Here is a 24322-nt window from a genome sequence, read left to right as displayed (position 1 = left end):
AAGTTAAAACACTACAATATTTAATTGCATCAATATATAGGTAAATACAAGTGTGGCATAATATAAAAGTTTGTCACTCCCATGTTTAGAAAACTGTGGGTCTCTCAAAGTTAATCAGTTTAAAAACCAGATTTGCCCACAGCCAACATTATTCTCAATGGTGAAAAACTGAAACCATATCCTCTAAGATCAGGAACAAGACAAGGCTGTCCACTCTCACCACTGTTATTCAACATAGTTTTGGAAGATTTAGCCACAGCAATTGAGAAGAAAAAGAGATAAAAGGAATCCAAATCGGAAAAGAAGTAGTCACCGTTTGCAGATGACATGATACTATATAGAGAATCCTAAAGATGCTACCAGAAAACTACTAGAGCTAATCAATGAATTTGGTAAAGAAGCAGGATATAAAATTAATGCACAGAAATCTCTTGCATTCCTATACACTAATGATGAAAACTCTGAAAGAGAAATTAATGAAACACTCCCATTTGCCATTGCAACAAAAAGAATAAAATACCTAGGAATAAACCTACCTAAGGAGACAAAAGACCTGTATGCAGAAAACTATTAGACACTGATGAAAGAAATTAAAGATGATACAAACAGATGGAGAGATATACCATGTTCTTGGATTGGAAGAATCAACATTGTGAAAATGACTATACTACCCAAAGCAATCTACAGATTCAATGCAATCCCTATCAAACTACCAATGGCATTTTTCACAGAACTAGAACAAAAATTTCACAATTTGTATGGAAACACAAAAAAACCCAATAGCCAAAGCAATCTTGAGAAAGAAAAACAGAGCTGGAGGAATCAGGCTCCTGGACTTCAGACTATACTACAAAGCTACAGTAATCAAGACAGTATGGTACTGGCACAAAAACAGAAATATAGATCAATGGACCAGGATAGAAAGCCCAGAGATAAACCCATGCACATATGGTCACCTTATTTTTCATAAAGAAGGCAAGAATATACAATGGAGAAAAGACAGCCTCTTCAATAAGTGGTGCTGGGAAAACTGGACAGCTACATGTAAAAGAATGAAATTAGAACACTCCCTAACACCATACACAAAAATAAACTCAAAATGGAATAAAGACCTAAATGTAAGGCCAGACACTATCAAACTCTTAGAGGAAAACATAGACAGAACACTCTATGACATAAATCACAGCAAGATCCTTTTTGACCCACTCCTAGAGAAATGGAAATAAAAACAAAAATAAACAAATGGGACCTAATCAAACTTAAAAGCTTTTGTACAGCAAAGGAAACCATAAACAAGACGAAAAGACAACCCTCAGAATGGGAGAAAATATTTGCAAATGAAGAAACTGACAAAGGATTAATCTCCAAAATATACAAGCAGCTCATGCAGCTCAGTATCAAAAAAACAAACAACCCAATCCAAAAATGGGCAGAAGACCTAAATAGACATTTCTCCAAAGAAGATATACAGATTGCCAACAAACACATGAAAGGATGCTCAACATCACTAATCATTAGAGAAATGCAAATCAAAACTACAATGAGGTATCACCTCACACCAGTCAGAATGGCCATCATCAAAAAATCTACAAACAATAAATGCTGGAGAGGGTGTGGAGAAAAGGGAACCCTCCTGCACTGTTGGTGGGAATGTAAATTGATACAGCCACTATGGAGAACAGTATGGAGGTTCCTTAAAAGACTAAAAACAGAACTACCATACAACCCAGCAATCTGACTACTGGGCATATACCCTGAGAAAACCATAATTCAAAAAGTCATGTACCACAATGTTCATTGCAGCTCTATTTACAATAGCCAGGACATGGAAGCAACTTGAGTGTCCACCGACAGATGAATGGATAAAGAAGTTGTGGCACATATATACAATGGAATATTACTCAGCCATAAAAAGAAATGAAATTGAACTATTTGCAGTGAGGTGGATGGACCTAGAGACTGTCATACAGAGTGAAGTGAATCAGAAAGAGAAAAATAAATACCATATGCTAACACATATATATGGAATCTTAAAAAAAAAAAAAGGTTCTGAAGAAACTAGGGGCAGGACAGGAATAAAGACGCAGATGTAGAGAGTGGACTTGAGGACACAGGGAGGGGGAAGGGTAAGCTGGGATGAAGTGAGAGAGTGGCATGGACTTATATACACTACCAAATGTAAAACAGATAGCTAGTGGGAAGCAGCCACATAGCACAGGGAGATCAGCTCGGTGCTTTGTGACCACCTAGAGGGGTGGGATAGGGAGGGTGGGATAGGGAGGGTGGGAGGGAGATGCAAGAGGGAGGAAATATGGGGATATATGTATATGTATAGCTGAATCACTTTGTTATAAAGCAGAAACTAACACAACATTGTAAAGCAATTATACTCCAATAAAGATGTTAAAAAATACAATAAATAAATAAATAAAAATAAAAACCAGATTTGTTTTTTCAAGTATCCAATTAAACACTGCACATACTAACTTATTTCTTCCAGACTATCATTAACAAATTGATCCATTCTGTTTATAACTGGGTGTGTGAACACTGACAGAGAGTTCAAAAAGGCTGCTCATGTGACTGAGAGTCCAAAATGACTACTAGCGGGTTAAGTTTGTAGTCCCCAGAGACATTTCCACTAAATGGAAGTGTGAGTGTAAGTTACAGTTTTAAAAATCAGACATACCCTTGCACCTCTTTGTTCATAAATATTTTACGGGTATTTTCCACCCAAAATAGACCATTTTCATCTACACTGAAAAAATCTGCTGAAGTGGGGAACTGTCCTCTTTGTTCATCTCTCCAAGACTGGGGGTGGGGGGAAGAGGGTGACATCTAAGTAGCTGCTTCACCTGCACTTGCCATCTCACCACTGCAAAGCACGTTTCAGCACAGCAGCTGCATTTTACCAGACTTACCCACACCTTCTCAAACACCATGCCTTCTCAAGGGTTAACATCACGCTAACTGGCATCCCTACATTGATGCTGATCCTCTACCTATCTAAATATTTTTTTCTTCCCTGATTGCTATGATCATCATTGAGCAAAGTAATTTTCACATGTTACATTATCTGCTTTTTATCCTCTGGAATCCTTTAGATTCCTACTCTGGAGTGAGTCTTACAAATTTTATGTGCAAGTTTTTCATTTTCTCACCGCTTTGTATTTTTACTATCTCTATCTTCATTTCTACAGCCCAGAAAATTAAGAGACACGTTCTGGAGTAAGAGTGCCTAGGTTCAAATCCCAGCTTACTAACACCCTTTACTAATAGCTGTGTGATCTTACTCAAATTACTTAACCTCCCTGAGCTTTACTCTTCTCATCTGTGGGATGGAGATAATAATAGTCCCTTTACGGGGCTGACGTGAGGATTAAATGCTAATGAGCATAAAGCTCCTAACATGGAATCTCAATAATGTTAGTCATTTTGATATCATAATAATACTGATATCATAATAATACTCACAGCTGTAGTACTTACCATGTAAATGATTAAGTATGTTCACTTCAAATAAGCACAACGTAGAACAACCATCGATAATAATGACAGGCTAAAATAACAATGCATGACTTGCCTACTAATACCATCTATTAGATGTGGTTTCTTATTTCTAAAAGCTGAAGGTCTATAAGCAGAACAGCTTCAGAATTAAAAAATGAATTGCCAACGCTGTAACCCTAACATTTGAGAAGGAACAAAGCAAAAACTTGGATTCTAGGAGAGGTTACCCATTACTAACTTATAAAACTGTGACTACTCCAAAGAAGACACACAGATGGCCAAGAAGCACATGAAAAGCTGCTCAACATCACTAATTATTAGAGAAATGCAAATCAAAACTACAATGAGGTATCACCTCACACCAGTTAGAATGGGCATCATCAGAAAATCTACAAACAACAAATGCTGGAGAGGGTGTGGAGAAAAGGGAACCCTCTTGCACTGTTGGTGGGAATGTAAATTGATACAGCCACTATGGAGAACAATATGGAGGTTCCTTAAAAAACTAAAAATAGAATTACCACATGATCCAGCAATCCCATTACTGGGCATATACCCAGAGAAAACCATAATTCAAAAAACACATGCACCCCAATGTTCACTGCAGCACTATTTACAGTAGCCAGGTCACGGAAGCAACCTAAATGCCCATCGACAGACGAATGGATAAAGAGGTTGTGGTACATATATACAATGGAGTATTACTCAGCCATAAAAAGGAACGAAATTGAGTCATTTGTTGAGACGTGGATGGATGGATCTAGAGACTGTCATACAGAGTGAAGTAAGTCAGAAAGAGAAAAACAAATATCGTATATTAACACATATATGTGGAACCTAGAAAAATGGCACAGATGAACTGGTTTGCAGGGCAGAAATAGAGACACAGATGTAGAGAACAAACATCTGGACACCAAGGGGGGAAAGTGGCGGGGGGTGGAGGTGGTGGTGGGATGAATTGGGAGACTGGGATTAACATATATACACTAATATGTATAAAATTGGTAACTAATAAGAACCTGCTGTATAAAAAATAAATAAAATTCAAAAATTCAAGAAAAAAAAAGACTGTGACTATACAGTCAGTGTCAGTTCCGTAGTGATGCATTTAATCCAGCACTTAGTGTAAAGCATGACTTCTTGAAAGATTTGAAATGCTTTTCTTGAATTTGGGATTTCATTTGAAATATATTATATCCTAAAATAAGAACTACCTACCAGAACACTGAAGTTTAGGTTTTGGCCAATTATTTTAAGGTTTATGCAGTAAATAAATTACAAAGGTTATATTAAAGAAATATGACAGAAACTACAGAGAAATAACTTTGTTGATTAATACACATTCACTGCAGTTCAACAAGCACTGATTGAGTACCCTGCATATACAAAGTTCTTGAGGTACTCTCAGAATGCAAAGATAAGACCCAGTCCTTGCTCTCAAGGAGCTTACTGTCCAGTGGAAGAAACAGCAATTTAGTATAGTTAAATATTTAATATACAACTAAAGAGCCATGCTTTCAGCAAAACAATTTACTGCTTGTCCACCAAATGCCAAGCACATTTAAGCAAGAAGGCAGCATGAACTGAAACAGAGGTACGAGATGTAACTGGGGACAAGTGTCATTCTGACTGAGGACTTAATGGGGTGGCATCTATACCCCAGGCTCAGAGCGTGTTTGCTTTGCTGAGGTCATGGTTCTCTGAGCACAAGGTTATAGGGCTACTAAATAGGGACTTGAGATCTTGGTGAATGTACAACTTTTTCTTATGATCCAAAGGCCTCATATCAAGAATTTCTTGCAGGACTTCTCTGGTGGCTCAATGGTTAAGAATCCGCCTGCCAATGCAGGGGACACGGGTTCGAGCCCTGGTCCGGGAAGATCCCACATGCTGCGGAGCAATTAAGCCCATGCGCCACAACTACTGAGCCTGCACTCTAGAGCCCACGAGCCACAACTACTGAGCCTGTGTGCCACAACTACTGAAGCCCACATGCCTAGAGTCCATGCTCTGCAACAAGAGAAGCCACCGCAATGAGAAGCCCATGCACCGCAACAAAGGGTAGCCCCCCCGCTTGCCACAACTAGAGAAAGCCCCGTGCAGCAACAAAGTCCCAACGCATCCAAAAATAAATAAATTTATCAAAAAAAAAAGAATTTCTTGCAACTGGTTTTGTTTTCAAAGAAAAAATGTACCAGAAAACCATGTAAAGATAGGATAAGAAGTCATCCAATTATTTTTCTAACCTCATGTGCCTTTTCCACCACTCTTTTTACTGTTATTTACAATGCTTTCTTCTGTCTGTAGAGTCTCCAAGTTTTGGAGGCAGATGTGAAGTACTAACTCAGTAAATGTGTAATCCTTGTGCATTTCTTATGAAGATCTAATTGGATCGTCAGATTTCAAAACAGTGCCTATTCACTTTGTCAAACAACTCTGATTTGTAACTAATTCTGCTCATACCTCTAATGGAATATAACCTTTATAACCAACCAAAATGTTCAGTAAGGCTAGTAATTTTAGGATATAACAGAAAAATATACTTACAGCTGAAGAATACTGCTCATTATTTGTTTGCAATAATGATATTTAGGCTATTTAAATTCTAAGATAATTGAAATAAGCAAATATTTAATTATGATTGACTTAAAGGTTCCAATTATTAAAACTATTCAAGAACAACAAAAAAGTAATAAAGTTAAGCACATGAACTTACTCTGTATACAAATCTTCTATCATTGCAACAATAATAACAATGAGAGACACAGCAAATATCTGACATCCAGAACCAATGAGAGAGGAAAATATCAGCGGGTGACTTGATGGTCTAAATACATCTCCATGCACCTGCTTCCATCCATACTCATCTCCTAGGTCTCTATCCTATATACATATATATGTTAAAAGAAAAGAAAATAATTCAGAATGAAATTAAAATACATAAAATACGTAAAAATTTACAATTACTGTCGTTAAGTTCCCTCACTACAAACTTAAAGGTATTAAAAGGGTTTCAAAGTATCAAGAAAAGACATTTGTTCAAATTTAAAATAATTTCTGCCTTAATAACTTATAATGTTAAAGTGTTGTAATATTACTGAGGCTTAGGAAGGTAGATCCTGGTTGTACTCAGAGAATCTCAAAGAATGGAAAAAGAAAAGGTCTAGGCGCAAAAAGAAATGGTCATATTGGGAGAAAAGCCCAATGGCTCCTGAAAGTTACTTTCAGACACTACTCTTGACGTTTACGTCATGACTGAGGCTCACATATGAGCGAGGGCCAGGTGGAGAGCAAAACTGAAGAAGATTAAAACCAGTACTAGATGCCCTAGCAATGCAGAAATCTCCCTTATAGCCTGGAGCCTAAGAAAATACACAGGGAATATATCAAATAGTTAAATATCATTTAACTGTGTATAGCATTTTTTAAAAAGGATTCAATTTTGCCTTTTCAACCCAAGTAAGCAAGTATCCAAAACAGTGTTTCTTATGAAATATCAGTCCCTCAAGATAATCTTTGTGTTTTTTTTGGACTGGGTTGGGGGGGGGGCTCCTGGTCAGCTATGTTTGAGAGGCACCAAATATTTCATCTACCCTCTGATACTTCACAAAACACATGAGCATATTAAAATTTTAATTTGTTTAACTGTTTCCAAACTTATTTAATGATGGAGCATATCTACACAGACTAGCCATTAACAACTGAAGCACTCTGCTGTACACCTGAAACCAACACATTGTAAATTAACTACACTTCAATTAAAAAAAAAAAAAAAAGAATAGCCATTAACATTCCCTGGCAGTCCAGTGCTTAGGACTCCGCGTTTTCACTGCTGAAGGCACGGGTTCAATCCCTGGTCAAGAACTAAGATCCTGCAAGCCACACAGTGCAGCCATAAAAACTAAAAACAAAAAAAACCACTTTTGCTCATTTACACTGTTCTACAATTTAGTAAAAATAATTCAGAAAACAACCCTCCCCTTTGAACCTACTAAACTAAATGTAAATCAATCCTTCCACCTACTCCCTCAATTTTATGCAATATTTAACAGCATTAGAAAGATACCAATACAAGTCTACGACCTCCCAGCTGCAATTCTGAAATCAAAAGCTCCGAAAAGTGAAAGTCTGCTTCACAAGTTTGACATATCCTTATTTGGTGGCAAATCTTGGAGCGAACTAACAAGAGGTTATTTATACTGTTTATTTATCCCACTTAGGGTGAACATTCATATGTTTTGCTGAAAACAAATTAATATATTTGATTATAGGACATGTAATCAGGGCATGTAAAAACATTAAAATATTTGATTAGAGACCCCTCAGGGAGCTTTATACCTTTCTAAAACCTGAAAATTCTGAATTCTAAAGCTCATCTGACCTCAGGATTATGGACTTGCTTCCAACATTCAATAACACTGAGTTAAATGGTTTTATAAATACAACGTAAAATGTTTGCTTACCATGTCGTCCATTTCTTCTTCTTTACTATACCGGGCATAATCTTTTCTTAAAGTTCTCATTAAAATCATTGAAACTAAGCCCACCAAGAAGATAACCATCATGAAGGAGTTGAAAATTGAAAACCAGTGAATCTAAAATAACAGAAAATAAAATATTACTTACTTGAAATACCAGTTACAAAATTCATAGGTTTCATGAGGACAATGGGATGTTAATGCAAAAAAACCCCACAAAAGCCTTCTAAAAACTTTTACATGAAAATCCAAAACTAAGATATACTGGGAAAGAGTAATCAAAGGGATTGGCTTTCTTTCCAGTAAGCTTTAGATGCATTAAAAGTATGATACTGTTTACACGGATTATCACAATCAAATTTATTATACAAATAAAATACAATTTGGCCACATAGAATGTGCTACTCAGCATTAGAGAGAAAGAACATGGGTTTTGGAGTCAAACAGGTCTGAATTTTAACACAGGCCCTGACCCCAGTTTTCTTACATCAAAAATGAAGGAAATACTACTATATCGTAAATGATTTGTACGGTTTAATACATATATGAACTGTACGGCACCATGTCTGGCGCACAGCAGTAAATACTCAATAAATATCAGTTCCCTTCCCTCTAACTAAGCAACAACCTGAAAACCTCTTTAAAATTCTAAGACTAAACCATCATAGCTGCCCGCCATGAACTCAGGCCACCTTCCTGAATGACCTGCTTCCCTTGCTTCCAGTTCATCCTCTCCACCCTGTCGCATCACGCACTCCTCTCCAAAGCAGCTATCCATGGTGCAGACAACTCTGAGGTACCCCATAGTTTCTCAATGCCCCCAAGGCTCTTGACTTTGATTTCACCCACACATTTGTCACAAAATTATGTCCAGATTCAGCACATCTGACTTCAACTGTCTGTGGCACTGTCCAGCAATTCCTTTATATTTTAATTCCCAAAATTTCCTTATGGATAGTTCCAAAATTTCTCTTCTCCCTCAATTTCATTTATTTTTCCCTTCCTCTCTATTTCCATGCCATCACCTCATACCTGATAGCTCTAATGGCCTCCTAGTTGACGACCTTTATGTTTGGTCCTTTTCCTTCCTTTCAATCTATCCTGCAAAAGCTTATCCAGCAAATCTTTCTGAAACATCATGTTCATATATCACTTCTCTATTCTAAAACTTACAGCGACATTCCCTATTTTCTCACATAACAAACCTAAACTATTTTCCCTAATATTCTGTGCCCCTTGTAAGATGGCCACCTCAGCTTACCTAGCCAACCTTTCTTTCCGCTGTATCTTATAGTCCAATCAGGCCTACCGTTCCTCAATGATCCAAAAGTACAGCTTATTCACTTCCACCTCTGTATCCTTCTCATAATTTCTTCTCACATGGGATCCACTTCTATCTACCTCTGTAAATTCTATCTACAATTTAAAACCCAACTCAAAGCCCCTCTCCTCCATAAAACCTCTCACACACATATTTTAATTATTCACAGATAGTCTCTTGCTCTAAACTTCTACAGATACATAGAATATTTAACATGAAGGAGGTACTGTTCTGTACAATTAGGATTTTAACTAGATTTTAACTTGGGCTAACATGCTGAGCATGTGCGCTAGAGTGAAAAGCAGTGCTGGCTGTTATCCACCCAGAGGCTTCAGGCAACTGATAAACTATGGCTTCCCCTGAAAAACAAGGGGCAGTCAACTGCCTCTGCCTCTTCATAAGATCATTTCTTCCTTCATTCAACAAGTTATTGATTAAATACCTATTGAAATTATAAAGGAAATAATGAATACATTATATTTTGAAATACTTGCCAAAAAGGGTTGTATAAATTTAAGTTTATCACAAAAGTATCACTTAAGATTTATAAATGCAGTCTATAATAATAGGCTTTTCCAAAGGTTTGATTTTGTTTCTACTCTGGGAAATTAATGACCCAGAAAAGGACAAGAGAGAAAAAAATTTACATATATATATATATATATATATATATATATATATATAAAACTCATATCTCTTTTCAGTCAATTTATCAAATTTTTGAAGAGAAAAAGTTTTATATAGTTACTACTTAGTAATAAGAAAGATACACCCCAAAATGCAAAAATTTCTAGCAAAGCTCTCTATCTTCTAATCTAAGATACAAACATTAAACTAATACCGATTATAATGTACTACTAATAACCTGACATTTTATAATATTCCTTTATCCCCCAAATTATAAAATGTTGTATGATTCTGAAATTATTAACCAAGGGAAATACTTCTTTAAAACAATAAAGAAATGAGATGTCACAGAGGGGTTACTAACCCTACGAACTGCTGACTCCAGCACCCCTAGTGTTGCTAATCCGCAAGCAGCACCCCAGGTTTGTCATAAATGTTAGAACACTGGAGATTAACTAACTATACCACCAGGGCTGCCTCTTCCTGAGCACCTGCTCTGGAAACACTGAACCAGGTGCTTTATATACACTGTCAAATGGAATTTCACAACAACTCTGCAAGGCAGTATAACCCCTGCTTCACTACTGAAAAGAAGCTAAACAACTGAGTCATCTGGCCACAGTTACAGTAAATGGCAGAGACAGAGTCTGTATCCAGCTGGGGCTCCTAAGTCTGTGTTTGTAGTCACTGTATTAGAAACAATCTCAACTCTTACACAGTAGATCCCATCCACTCCTGCCGACTCAAGGAAAATGCTTCAGTAATTCTCCCCCATCTCCTGAATCATCAGTTTTGTACTCTCTACTGAATCCCATCAACATAACAAACATGTTTTTCTTACATTTCAAAAAAAAAAAAACAAACCCCCGCCCCCCTCCTGATTCCATCTTTCCTACGGGCTACTACACCGCTTCTGCACTCCCTTTAGTAGCAAACTTGCTGCCTCCAATTCCTCCCCTCCCATTCTCTCTTAGACCAGCTCTGTTGAGATTCTGCCCCACCACTACACCAAACCTGCTCTTTGTCAAGTTCACTGATGACCTCAGATGAATCAACAGGTACTTTCAGTACTCATCTTACCTGACCCGTCAGCAACAATTCAGAACTAATCTTTCTATGCTCTGTGACAGACTTTCCTCTCTTGGTTTCCAAGATACCATACAATCTTTTTTTCGCCCCATACCTTACCAATATCTCCTTAGGGCCCTTAGCTGGTTTCTCCTTTTCTCCCTGAACTTGTACTACTGCTCCCAGGGCTCAGTCCTTAGTCCTCTTCTATTTGTACATACTCTTCCTTGGTAATTGCATTCAGTCTCGCAGCTTTAAATACTTATATGCCAATGGCTACAAAATTTGTAGGCCTCTCTTTTGAACTCCAGATTGATATATCCAACTAGCTGGTCATTGTCTCTGTCTGGATATCCTACAGACACTTCAAAACCACCATGTCCCAAACTGTACTCTGATCTTCCCCTCCAACTCTCCAAATACAGCTTTTCCACCCCACTGACAGCAGCTCCACTCTGATAGATGCTCAGGCCCAAAACTGTGGAGTCTTTCTCAAACCTTCTTTATCTTTCTATCCATCAGGAAATCTTGCTGGCTCTACCTTCAAAATACGTTCACAATCTGGCGTCTTCTCGCCACCTCCACTGCTATGCCTTGGTCTGAGCCACCTTTACTTCTCACCTGCATTAATGCGACAGCCTCTCCAATGGCAACCCTGCTACTCCCCGTTTCCCACACAACCCATTTTCAACATCACAACCTGAAAGACCCTTTTTAAATAGAAGTCAGATCTGCCATTACCCTGCTGAAAACACTATCTTTGCATTCAAAGTCCTTAAAGCAGCCGTGGATGATCTGGCTCCTGCTGCCTCTCTGACTTATCTCCTACTTCTCGTCCCCTTGCTCTGCTCCAGCCATACGGGCCTCCTTGCTATTCCTCAAGCGCACCAAGCATGTTCCCACCTAACAGGCCTTTCCATGGTGTTGCTTCTGCCTGGAATACTCTTTCTCCAGATGGCCACATTCCTTATTTCCTTCAACTCCTTCAAGCTTTTGCTTAAAAGTCCATCTCAGAGGCTTACCCTGTCCTCCGTACTCAAAACTACAACTTGCTCTACCCACAGCACTCTTACCCAACTGCTTTTTTATTTTTCCACGTACACATCTTTCAACATACTATACATTTTAGTTATTACGTTTACTGCATGTCTCCCCCACTAGTATGTAAGCTCCAAGAGGGCATGGATCTTTGACATTCATTCTCTAATGTATTCCACTTACTGAGTACAGTGCTTGACACACAGCAAGTGCTCAATTAATATTTGTTTAAAAAATATATATGGTATACAGTTCTACTAGTGAAAATGCCAAAAGGCAGCCTTTCCACCAAGCTGTCACTACCCCATGAGACTAGAAGCAAGTAGACCTAGGTGTTCCAATAGGGAATGTCAGTTGGAAGCCCTCATATTCTAAATGCTACTTAAAGTTGAAGTTATTTGTGCCTATACCTTTAAATGGACTACCATGTTCAGGACTGCCTGAGCGCTGAATCTGAGGAAAAGCCCTGGGAGGGTGGGGGAGGGAATCGTAGCTCCAGGAGTAGCACACTAAATCTTTCAGTAGGGGCTAAACCCCAAACAGCTTCATTTTTTTCTCCTAGGACCCCGTGGAAGATTAGAAGTAGTAACAGGTTCTGGTGGAGTCTAAGGGTGGAAACTGGCTGCAATGATATAACTCTGAGACAAAAAAAACTTATAAGCCATCTCAAAAATTGGTGACTAATAAACTTCAGGATTTCAGTCCAAAAGATAGAAGAGGCAAGTCAGGAAGAAAGTCAGAAGAATGGATACATCCCGATACCTTGTAGTTTTTTCATATCCATCCTTGAAGGAGTGAATCACCAAAATAAAATCTGTTTCTTGCTAAAAATAACCAAAGCTATCTGTACAAAACCAGTAGCAATGCCACTAGACTAAGGATCTGAGATCCAGTGTACACCTGCTGGTCGGGGGGTGGGAGGCATCTTTCCATTCTTGGTGTATCTTGGTATGTGGAAGGATTTCCCCTGGCAAAAACTCCTGGTATCACTCCACTCTTGTATTCATTCCTTCCTAGAGGATGCATACATTCTGCTCTGTTTCTCCACACTGTAATTTTTACACACACAGGCGCCCAGGTAGGAAAACCTGAAGCAGTCCAGCACTGTCTTGAGTGTGTTAAGCTTCTCCAATTCTGAGTTTCAATATTAAGAAGCCCACTTGACCACAGTTACAGCCACATTCTCCAGTATTAGCCTCATTAGCAATAAAAGTGGTATCTTGGCTTCCCATATGCTGTATTCTTCCTTGTGTATCTCTCTTCATTGGTTTAAACCAGGCATGATGAAGGGAGCTTTTGACTGATCCTCTAAAACTCTCTATCACTCTTATGACTCTGAGCTCACATCTGAAATCAGCATTTGTTAAATCTCTGAGATCCACAGCCCTAGCACAGTGCCCTATATGTGGCAGATGCTCATTGTTTAACTAACTGATTGAAGCACATACTGAACATCTTAAAATACACAATTTACCTACCCTGTGTTGAAAAAAGGACGGATCAAGGTATTTGTCAAATCGATCTTCAAATTTTACATCTGACTTTTTCCATTTTACCTGAAAAAAATTTTTTTCATTTGAAAATCAAGGCCAGTAAACAATAATCTGATAACAAAACTCTGAGCAAAATTTGAAAAGATTTACACACTTAGAATAAGATACTAGAGAAATAGTAGAAAGTTACTACCAATTTGAGATGCAACTTTGAAATACATGATAGAAAAACTAGCCAACTTTCCTCTCCGTGTATTAACAAAACTTATGACTTAGATCATTTCAGTTTTCAAGGACTATTAACTGTTGCTGACTTACATTCTCTGACCTCATAAATGTGATAACAACTCAATTAAACAGACCAAATAAAATAAGAATCTGTACATCTTTGTCTTTAGATTGCATTAGTTTTATTACAATGATGTTTCTTTATAAGTACGGTTATGCAAATATTATTTGCACTAGGTACATATGCACAAAGCTTGAAAAACTTTCAAAACTGTCTACTAGCAATGGATTCATTCCAGTTACCTGGAAAAAAAACTACCAGAGAGAGAGGCTACCTACATCGGATTTCTCTTCTTTCCACTACTTTTAATCCTAACAGAACAGAATTAACTTGACAGTTGCAAGGGGCTCTGACAAGCTCTTACTCTGCAGGAGTATCTTATTCCAACTGATAAAGCAAAATATGGTAAACTATACTCATCCAGAAATTTTCAACATGGCATCATCTCTTAATCTGCAACAGTAAAAAGGAAAGAGAAACAAGGAGTAATGTAATCTAAAAAGTAACCATGAAAACACATGGCTGGGTTAGCTAACTGCCCAGTTATAATGGTAAAGTTCGCTGAAGCAAATGGTAGGTCCTGCCAATGCATAACAGGTATCTAATACTACAGACCTGAAGTATATCTCCCTGCTTTTAGGAGGCTTACTTACATACATTAATAATATTCTGTTGCATCCCATTTCAAGCTACAATTTCAATTACTAAAGCTGTAAAACATACTTAATTATTGATATTAAGTGACAAACACTGCTTCCTGGATACAATTATTTTAATACTTACCGAATATGACATCTGGATTTTAGTATTGGGAACCAGTTTCACTTTTCCTTCACTAGTTAGATTAACATCAACAATTCGATGTCCATTAAAACCTATTTCAAGTTTTTTATAGGTCCAAAGATAGTAATCTTCCCCATTTTCATCTGCTTCACCAACAATACCTTCAAAAGAAATAACACTTCATACAAGGTATGTAATATCACTTAGTATTTAAAATACATTAGAAGCTAAAAGCTCACTAAAAAACATTTTTATAAAAAAGCAATACTACCATTATTCCTCATGGTTAGAACAATGAAAAGGTACAGGCTGGACTTCTCTTTGTTAACGACTTGGCAAACACAAAACTATTTTCACACCATGGTAAAAAAAGTGATGCACAGCTCAGCATAACCTATCACTAATTTGATCCTCAAAGTTCATGCTCTGTCATTAGTATCACCTTCATTGTAATAATCATGACTGTGTAGTTTATATTCCTTAATATCTCAAAATTTCAGGGAGCACTGTATCACTATCTGGCAAGGTTCTCAGTTTCGTGGTCAAACTAAAATTAAAAGCAAGGTCTCCAGAGGTCTAGTCCAGTACTTTCCCTAATAACCTATGATCAACTCATTCCTAATAAGCTGCACATATGTGTATAGTGGGTACCAAAACTTAAAACACCTCCCCTTTATACCTCAAGTATTGGACTTATCCCTGGGAAGTCAACAAAATGAAAGGAGAGTTGAAAATAAATGGTAATGAGGCAAAAGTTAAAGTGATCATTTTGATTACAATTTGGGATACTGAAGGAGAAGACCCAAACAAGGGAGTAGGTAGTACCTGAGGATCTATCTCTTGTGCCCTCATACTGTCAGCTATTTATCAAATGTTCCCTACCCAAGCCTATATATTCATTAGCGCCTTAGGCTCTAAAAGTTACTCCTTGGGCCTTCCCTCTACGGCCAATGGAACTCATGAAAAGCATTAGTGGGAAAAAAATGATCATTTCTTATTAAGAATTATTTGCTTATTAACCAAAGTTGTTATAATTGGTACAAGTTCAAGGAATACAGTTTCATTTTGTTTGAGGTTGTAGAGGGATAATAAAATCCTTCTAATAATTAATTTCACCAAAGTTTATTTACCTATCTACTCTGGAAACTCTGAGGGTGGAGACATAATTATACCAAATAGGAAAGTATTGTCTAAATGACTTTTAAAAGACTCTGAAACCTTTATACCAAGAAAAGCCAGATAAAGATTTTTTTCTGACAGGGTTTCCCATGGTTCAGACATTCTAGGACATCCAAAAGTATCTGCCCTAAACATGGCAGAAACCCAGAGCTAAAAAAGATTTATGTTAAGACAGGAAAGCACAGCTGCCATGTTGCTTATGGAGGCCCACAGAAATGACGGAAAAACCCTAAGGTTCTAGACATGAAACCCATAAGCAATGCAAAAGACTTACTCTCTCACCAAAAAAAGAGAAAACCCGGATTAGTGGGTTCTCCTAAAACTACAGGCTCAGAAGTCTTCAGCGAATATTCAGCATATCTTCCTACTACCCTCAGAGCCAATCACAGAAATGTCTGTTATACTAATTACAGTCATTTACATGAAATGCTTACTATTTGTACCTAATTAACATGCAACACAGTAATGACGATGCATACAATTATATCTTGAGATTAACTTTCTTACAAATTCCATCTTAGTACCATATTAAACTCTGGGCTGCTATGTTCAGTCTTTCAGTTTGCTGCTCATGAATACAGTAGTCTGCTAATAATTTTAAGAATTAGAATATTAATTATATATTATTTATATATAAGAACAAGTGTCCAAAGACCAAAAAATAAAAACAACAACAACAACAAGCCATTAAGAGAAAAATGTGATCAAACATGCTGGCTATGATAGCTGGCTTTGCTCTACATATTAAATAGTTTAATCAAGCCCAGCACAAACAATGTTTGGATTATAATAAGTTGGTATTAACTATTGCATTGTTCCTCTCCATTAACACAGATGAACAAGGACATAAAACATAAAAAATAAAACATAAAAAAGTTTTTAAAATTTTAAACATAATAGACTTTTGGAAAATAACATAGGAACTAGCAAAACAAGTCATTCAGGAGACTATTATATCCAAAAACCATACTACCACAGTGCCACATGAGAGAAAGCCAGAATATAACTTTAAAATCCTATTCAGTCCCTTTGATTGTATTTGATAAAATAAGTCAAAATAAGATGTGAGAAAATGGAGGGAGGGGGAATATTTCGGATTGTTCAAAGCACCTTTTGACCTCTTGAATATGAAAAGTTACACTGTATAAAAGTTATATTTTCAGGGATTTTCATGTAAAGTTTGACAATGTCAAAAACCCTTCAAGTAACAGGAAACCGTAAAATTGATGTTAAAATCATTCTGTGGGGCTTCCCTGGTGGCGCAGTGGTTGGGAGTCCGCCTGCCGATGCAGGGGACACGGGTTCGTGCCCCGGTCCGGGAGGATCCCACATGCCGCGGAGCGGCTAGGCCCGTGAGCCACAACTACTGAGCCTGCGCGTCTGGAGCCTGTGCTCTGCAACGGGAGAGGCCGCGACAGTGAGAGGCCCGCGCACCGCGATGAAGAGTGGCCCCCGCTTGCCGCAACTAGAGAAAGCCCTCGCGCAGAAACGAAGACCCAACACAGCCATAAATAAATAAATTAATTAATTAATTAAAAAAAAAAATTTAAAAAAAAAAAAAAAAAAAAATCATTCTGTGGAAAACACTGAAAACACATTCATTGACTGAATAGTCATTACATAAATCTTGCTTATTATGCAAATATTCCCCAAACTTTAAAAAATAACATACAATACTTACCCCATATTGGTAAGTCATCTATGTACATCTGGTACCAGTAGTGATTTTTGATAGCATACACAAATGCATCTCTCTTTTCTTTATCTAAGTCAATTTCACAGTAAGTGGCTGGCATCACATCATCTGCATAAAATAAAAATTGCAAATCAGTACACTCATTTGCAAAACAGTTACAGGAAGAATAACACACAAAAAAGCCAACATTTCCTGAAGTTAAAATTTCTACTCATAATAGTTGAATCTGGGTGATATATATATAGGGATTCAGTATACAATTCTTTCCTTTTTTGTGTATGTTTAAGATTTTTCACAATAAAAGAATTTTAACCATCTTTACTTTCAAAGATTATCTTATTAAGTGAAGAAAGCATCTCTTATATAAAGAAAATTATACAGAACATTTACAAAGTAACTTTAAAATGAATAAATTGATTTAAAAACAGAAATGAAAAAGCTTAAAACACATAGGAAAGTTTTCACTTTATACAAAAACTCAAGAATATGATCCTAAGTAGAGCTAACAATTTCTAGCTATGAGATCTCTGAGATAAATATTCATTTGAACATTCCTGGAAGTGCAAGTCACTGGAGGCCACAGATTCCATGAGGAATCCCAGTGACTCTTCATAATTCGGAAGATTAAAAGGCAAACCTCTATCTAGCAGGCATCGCTGTTTATAAATTACCCAGAAGTTCCCTGGAGATGAGTCATTTCCAGTCTTGACTGCTTTTAAAAATACTCCTATCTGAAAATACTATTCAGATGGTCTCTAACTTATAAACCTTTCAAAAATGTGCTTAGGATCATTAGTTTCTAAACAAAACAAAGCAAAATCTGAAAAGCACTCTAGATGTCCATCAAAAGGACTGAACTGTTTTTGTATGTTACTTAAGCAACTAGGAAAAAAAAAAAGAGAAATCAATCTTAACAACAACAAAAAGCACAGATGTTTGTTTTTAAGTTCTCCTGTACTATAATATCGGTTATTTAGAACATGAAATACAACTTCCTCCAAGAAACAAAGTTCAATTTCCCAAATGTTGATTAAAACAACTTAAATATAAACTGCAGCCAAACTATAATTAATAGCCATCTATAATGTTGTTTCTACGAGAAATAACAATCTGATGTGTAACTCCAGACACCACCACCATGTTTCCCCAGTTCTCAACAGAGAGAACAGCTTATTATTGCTCAGCCCAGAGTGGACACCCCAAAACTACAAAACCAAAGATGGCAGGAAACACTGAAGTCCCATGAAAGAGGGATAGGGAAATTCTCTATCCAAGTGGGAGAAGAAAACTGCTTTGTATCCAACAACAATGGCTCCCACACATATTTTCTTTCTACCCAGGCCATTTTTAGGCAGCAAGAAATTTAGGGTTTTCATAATGGTAAAAACTGAGGCTGAGCAGAGGAGAAGGCAGCGAGAGTTAAGACGGAGATTACTACAAAGGATGCCTACAGCAGGAGCTAGGAGAACTGGCAGCAGGAAATTATAGCTACAGAGAAGAGAGCAAGAACCAAAGGAAGGTCCAGGTTGAGCAGCAACGAATGGCCACAGTGGCGTGGGAGGACTCACAGCTACCTCTGCAAAGCCACCAAATTCCTTGCTGTCACAATCAGACATTCACTGATAATTGTCATTAACAATATAGCAGTTTCCTGTATGAAGTTCTGAGGTATACAATATGACATTTACCCATATATAAAGCTTTTAAAAGATTCCTTACGGTCTGGGGGGCTTCCCTGGTGACGCAGTGGTTGAGAATCTGCCTGCCAATGCAGGGGACATGGGTTCGAGCCCTGGTCTGGGAGGATCCCACATGCCGCGGAGCAACTGGGCCCGTGCGCCACAACTACTGAGCCTGTGCGTCTGGAGCCTGTGCTCCGCAACAAGAGAGGCCGCGATAGTGAGAGGCCCCCGCTTGCCGCAACTAGAGAAAACCCTCGCACAGAAACGAAGACCCAACACAGCCATAAATAAAAATAAATAAATAAATTAAAAAAAAAAAAAAGATTCCTTACAGTCTGAACTTTAGTTCAACTCTCCACCATCCTCTCTCCCTATACTCTAACCAGACTCAGCCACCTGCAGATCCCACACACCTTGTGCTCCCTTGGCCTCCGGATTTGTTGTTTGTGCAGTAAACCCCACCTCACGTGTCCATCCTAAAATCTTCCCCATGCCTCTACCCTGTCCCCCAGAGTAATCCCTGATTCCCCAACCCTCACTCCTCTCACCACACAGCCTGCCCCCTTCACTGAAGTCCCACGGCTTTCTCTCCATATCTCCTATGGCACCTAGGCCTACACCACTTACAACCTCACACCAGTATCTTAGCTCCTCAAAAAGACCATTAGGTCTTGAGAGCTATGTCTATAACTGATCATAACCTTTCTGGCCCCAGCTATGCCTGTTTCAGTACGCTGCACAGAGCAGGCACTAAACAAAGAAAATATTTTAACAAATTTTAAGAGCATAATTTTCCATTTATTTGGCAAAGGAAGTCACTAAATACATTAGAGTATGCACATATACATGCATCTGTGTGTGAATGGTGTGTGTGTGTCTGTGTGTATGTCTGTGTGTAAGGACAAAATGCCAATATAAACAAATGAAATTTTTGAGCTGAGTATCTCAGAAGGATTGACAAAGAAGTCTTGAAGAGTATCTTTCACTGATACAAAACCTAGAAAAGAAATGTTGTGGTAAAAGAGAAAACATCATTATGGAAGGTTCTAATAAGGGCCTGGGTTGGTCATATTTTAATGAAATTCCTCTTGCAGGCATGTAAGCAAATACAAACATCACAAATAATTAAAGAGCCTGGTTGCTCAATTGAAAAAGCACTTCTCTCAGGAGGGAGCCGCTTTGAAGATAACGAATGTAATGTGCCTGAGTATACCAAATCACCACTCAGCATTCTACATGACTGGAAAACAATCTGAAAATCTATTACCACAAAACACTACTTTAAAATTACAATAGGGCATACCCTTCTCACGGGAAATACACACCTATGAATCCTGAAGGGGATGCAATTAAGATCTTACCAATGCAAATACTTTTTATGGGGGAAAAAAGAAGAAAACCAAAGTTATAAAGTGGCAAATGTCAATACTGATTTTTCAAACAGAAAGCAAGGGTAAATTCTGGAAACAACATGCCAATAAGTCTGTCATCAATTCTCAACAACACTCCGGACTAACAACTGAAGAGACAGTGAAAGCATTGAAAAAAGAATGTGACAATTACTCATGAGTTCTCTAAGAACATATCGTGCCTTACTTTGTTTAGTTTCTCTTTGAACAGCATTACTGAACTGGAAAATCAGAAATACTCTACCTCAAATTCAGCAGCACTTAGCAAAGTTTCTCATGAAGTCACTATAGACAAACTATAGAGAAATGGGCAGAAACTTGGGTTTTAGTCTGGGTTCCACTACTTACTAGCTTTGTGAATAAAAGCAAGTCACTTAACCTCTGTGAACCTCAGGTCCCTCAACTGTAAAACAGATAACATCTATGCTATCTCCTTCCCAGAGTTGTTTTAAGGACGAAAAGTGCCAATATATTCACAGTGTTACGTTTTCTTGAGCCACACACCCCCTTGAGAATCCAATGGAAGTGATATCTCCCTTGTCCCCACAAAATGCACATTCACTCAAAATTAAGTGTACAATTCCAGAGGTCCACAGACCCCTGACACCAGAGCTTCTGGTTCAACTTTGTATACCCAGAGTCTACCATAGGGCTCTGGAATACAGTAAGCTCTCAAAAACTGCTGAATGAACTTTTTACAGGACTGGAAAAACTGGCATATTCACCATTAATTAATCAACCATCTACATAAACCAATATTGATTAACTGACCAAACTGGCTGGCAGTATAAACTGTATAATTTTTTTTCGAGATGGCTATTTGGCAACACGTATCAAGAACTGCCTTAAAAATGATTATACCCTTTGATTCAGTAATTCTACTTCTAAGAATTTAAGCTAATGAAAGATTCATAGATGCATTAAAATACTTATGTGCTAGTATAGCCAAATGCATTCTTATTTCTAACAGAAAAAAAAAAGCAAAAGCAAGGAAGAAAAGGAAGAAAGAAGAAAACAATGAATATCTTGTCATTGGGAAATGGGGAGAAATTACAATATCAAGTTATAGAATACTATATAAATATATTTTAAACAGAGTAATTAACAATATGAGGACAAGACGATAAGATGTTGAGGAAAAAAAAGAAGAGTAAAAACTAATTTATACATAACTTATTAAACGAGCCAGCAAGTGCTTAGAATGGTATCCGGCACATAATAAACACTATACAAGTGTTCATTAAATACATTTTTAAAAATCATATATGGAACATGAACCCAATATTTAAAAATTTTAAATAATGTGGATGAATGTAAAGATGGTCAGAAAAAAAGAAGAAACTGTTACTGGTATTTATATCCAGGTGATTTTTATATTCTTTACATTTCTCTGTAGTTTCTAAATTTTGTACATTGATCCTATATCACTGTTAAAATCAGAAAAAATATATACACATACATTCCTTTGAAAACAAAAAAAAGACAGATGTCAATCTGAAAAGAATAATGTTAGCAATGGTTTAAATAAGAACTTATAAAAAGAGCAGGCTTATCAAATTTGCAGTTAGCACAAAGTTTAAAAAATTGCTAATACCAAGAATTCAAAATATCTAGAGTCAAGATTCAATACAAGATTCAAATTATTTGGTCCAGCTAAAACACTTCAGTTGAAACCAATAAGACAAAATATTGCATCAAGTTCCCAGACTTCCGATTAAACAAGGCAGATTAACCACAAGTGTCTTTTACCTCCTGAAACTCCATTAAAATGTCAATAAAGGAATAAAAAGGATGTAGGCGCACAAGGACAAAAAGAGGAGAAGACAGTGAGAAAAGATTTCAATCAATGTTGGGGAAATGGAAGACGGTGAATGAATAATAAGGCAGAGGAAACCATAACAGAAGGGACAACAGGATTGTTGTCACAGAACACAGGAGACACTCAGAACTGGGAGGCACCACAGACATCGAAAGGTAGAGGAGAGATAGATGTAGGGCTGAACACATAGGGGAACTGTATAAAAATATGTTTATAGAGGGGCTGGATGCCTAGGTCCCCTCCTGCACCCATCACACAGCTAGATGAATAATATCCTCAACTTCCCCGCTGCAGACCAGAGTCACTTTCCCCTAGAGAACTTCAGCAGAGAGGCTCCAGAATCAGGAAGAACAGGAATAGTAGAATCCAGGGACTGGAAACAGGGTGGGGTTCACCTTAAGCAAAAATCTTCATTGGGGCTGAATGAAAAGAACTGCCACCTCCCAAGCCCTTTCCCCACCCTTTGGCAATCAGGCTTACCTACCCAGCCAGATATCTGGAGGGAAATACCGCATAGTAATTAAAAGCTCAAACTCTAACGCTAGGCTGCCTGGGTTCAAATCCTCACTCCGCCACTTGCCATCTGTGAATCCTTAGACAAGGTTACTTAGCCTCTGGGCCCCAACTTCCTCATCTGAAAAACAGGTATAATACACCTCCATAAGCTTATTTCGAGGATGAAAACAGACTAGACTGAGAATCACTGAACTAGAAATACATAAGGCTCTAAGCAGCCCTTGGCATATCTACATAACTGCAGTACTCTCAACTTACCATTTCACTCTAGAGAAGTAGAAGAAATACTAATAAAATAATTTCACCCCTCTGTTAAGTTAGAATACTCAAGGAAGAGAAAATTCAAGGGAAGATCAATAAAATAAATGGGAGGAAGGAATCCTCTAGAAGTCAACTTTTCAACAATTAATATCCTTCATTATACTGCAAGAATTCTCAAATGAGAGGGAAGGGATAGGGTGGTGACCTTCCCTGCTTAGGAATTACTATTCCAGATCACCTAATGATCATAATGAACCAATTATAATAAAGAACAAGTAGGCACAAACTAGGTGCTAGACAACTTATTAAAAGCTCACCATGTCTTAATAGCTAAGGATGCAACAGTGAATAAGAATGCAACTGTCCCTGCCCCAGCGGAAGTAACTAAATTACCCAGCAGGCTAGTGCAGCAGCCTGAGGATAAATCAAATCCTATACTCAATAAACTAATTTAACATTTCATAATTGCTAATGCAAAATCAAGTTGGAAGCACAGACACATACTATGTGCTATCAGTATTCATAACAATAACCATTTCTTGAATGTAAACTATCAGGAACTTTGATAAATGATGTACGTGCACTATCTCATTTAAACATGACAATTCTATCAAGTGGATATTATTTCCCTCATTTCATAGATGAGGACAATGAGATCAAAGAGACTGAATACTTTGTCCAGGACTACATAGGTAGGCAGAGGCAGAGCTGAGATGCATCAAGTCTCTCTGACTCTAAAGCACATGTTCTTTCCACTCCACAATGGCAAGATTCTAGGAGGTACCCTTGAAAATTATAAGGTAATGATTTCAGGTCTGGTTCAAAGATATCCAATTTAAGTCTGCCCTTTGCATTTAATTTTGTCTAAATGTTCTCAATGCAGCATTTTGTCTAGTGATAGTATAAAAACTATTAGGAAGAAAAAAACAAAGTTGTGCATAAAACCTCAAAAGGGAGCTTTTGAGGCATCCTGTATTAGACTCAAAACTACTGCTTGTTCCCTAAAATAGTCTATTTAGTGACTTTCATTTTACACAACCATACCAATCCATTTAGCCTGACAGAATCTACTAGGTTAAAAAAAAAAGTTGTGTGTTTGTGTGTATGCACATATAAGTGGGTATGTATATGTATAGTTTTTCCTAGTTTCACA

The 24322-nt window shown here is 37.5% G+C and overlaps 1 protein-coding gene across 1 annotated transcript in view; it reads right to left on the bottom strand.

Moving 5' to 3' along the window:
• The window catches only part of TM9SF3 (transmembrane 9 superfamily member 3), a 77560-nt gene that overhangs the window by 41339 nt on the left and 11899 nt on the right, over positions 1-24322 (bottom strand). The window contains exons 3-7 of the mRNA XM_057530947.1: positions 17468-17590; positions 14608-14768; positions 13521-13598; positions 7974-8105; positions 6227-6393 (exon numbers count right to left, since the gene is read on the bottom strand). Coding sequence (XP_057386930.1) covers positions 6227-6393; positions 7974-8105; positions 13521-13598; positions 14608-14768; positions 17468-17590 — 661 coding nt within the window. The remainder of the gene's footprint in view (positions 1-6226; positions 6394-7973; positions 8106-13520; positions 13599-14607; positions 14769-17467; positions 17591-24322) is intronic.

This window comes from Balaenoptera acutorostrata, chromosome 16 (genome assembly GCF_949987535.1).
Source record: "Balaenoptera acutorostrata chromosome 16, mBalAcu1.1, whole genome shotgun sequence".
Lineage (NCBI taxonomy): Eukaryota > Metazoa > Chordata > Mammalia > Artiodactyla > Balaenopteridae > Balaenoptera > Balaenoptera acutorostrata.
The sequence above is the reverse complement of the archived record's forward strand: the minus strand, read 5'-3'. Positions and strand labels throughout refer to the sequence as shown.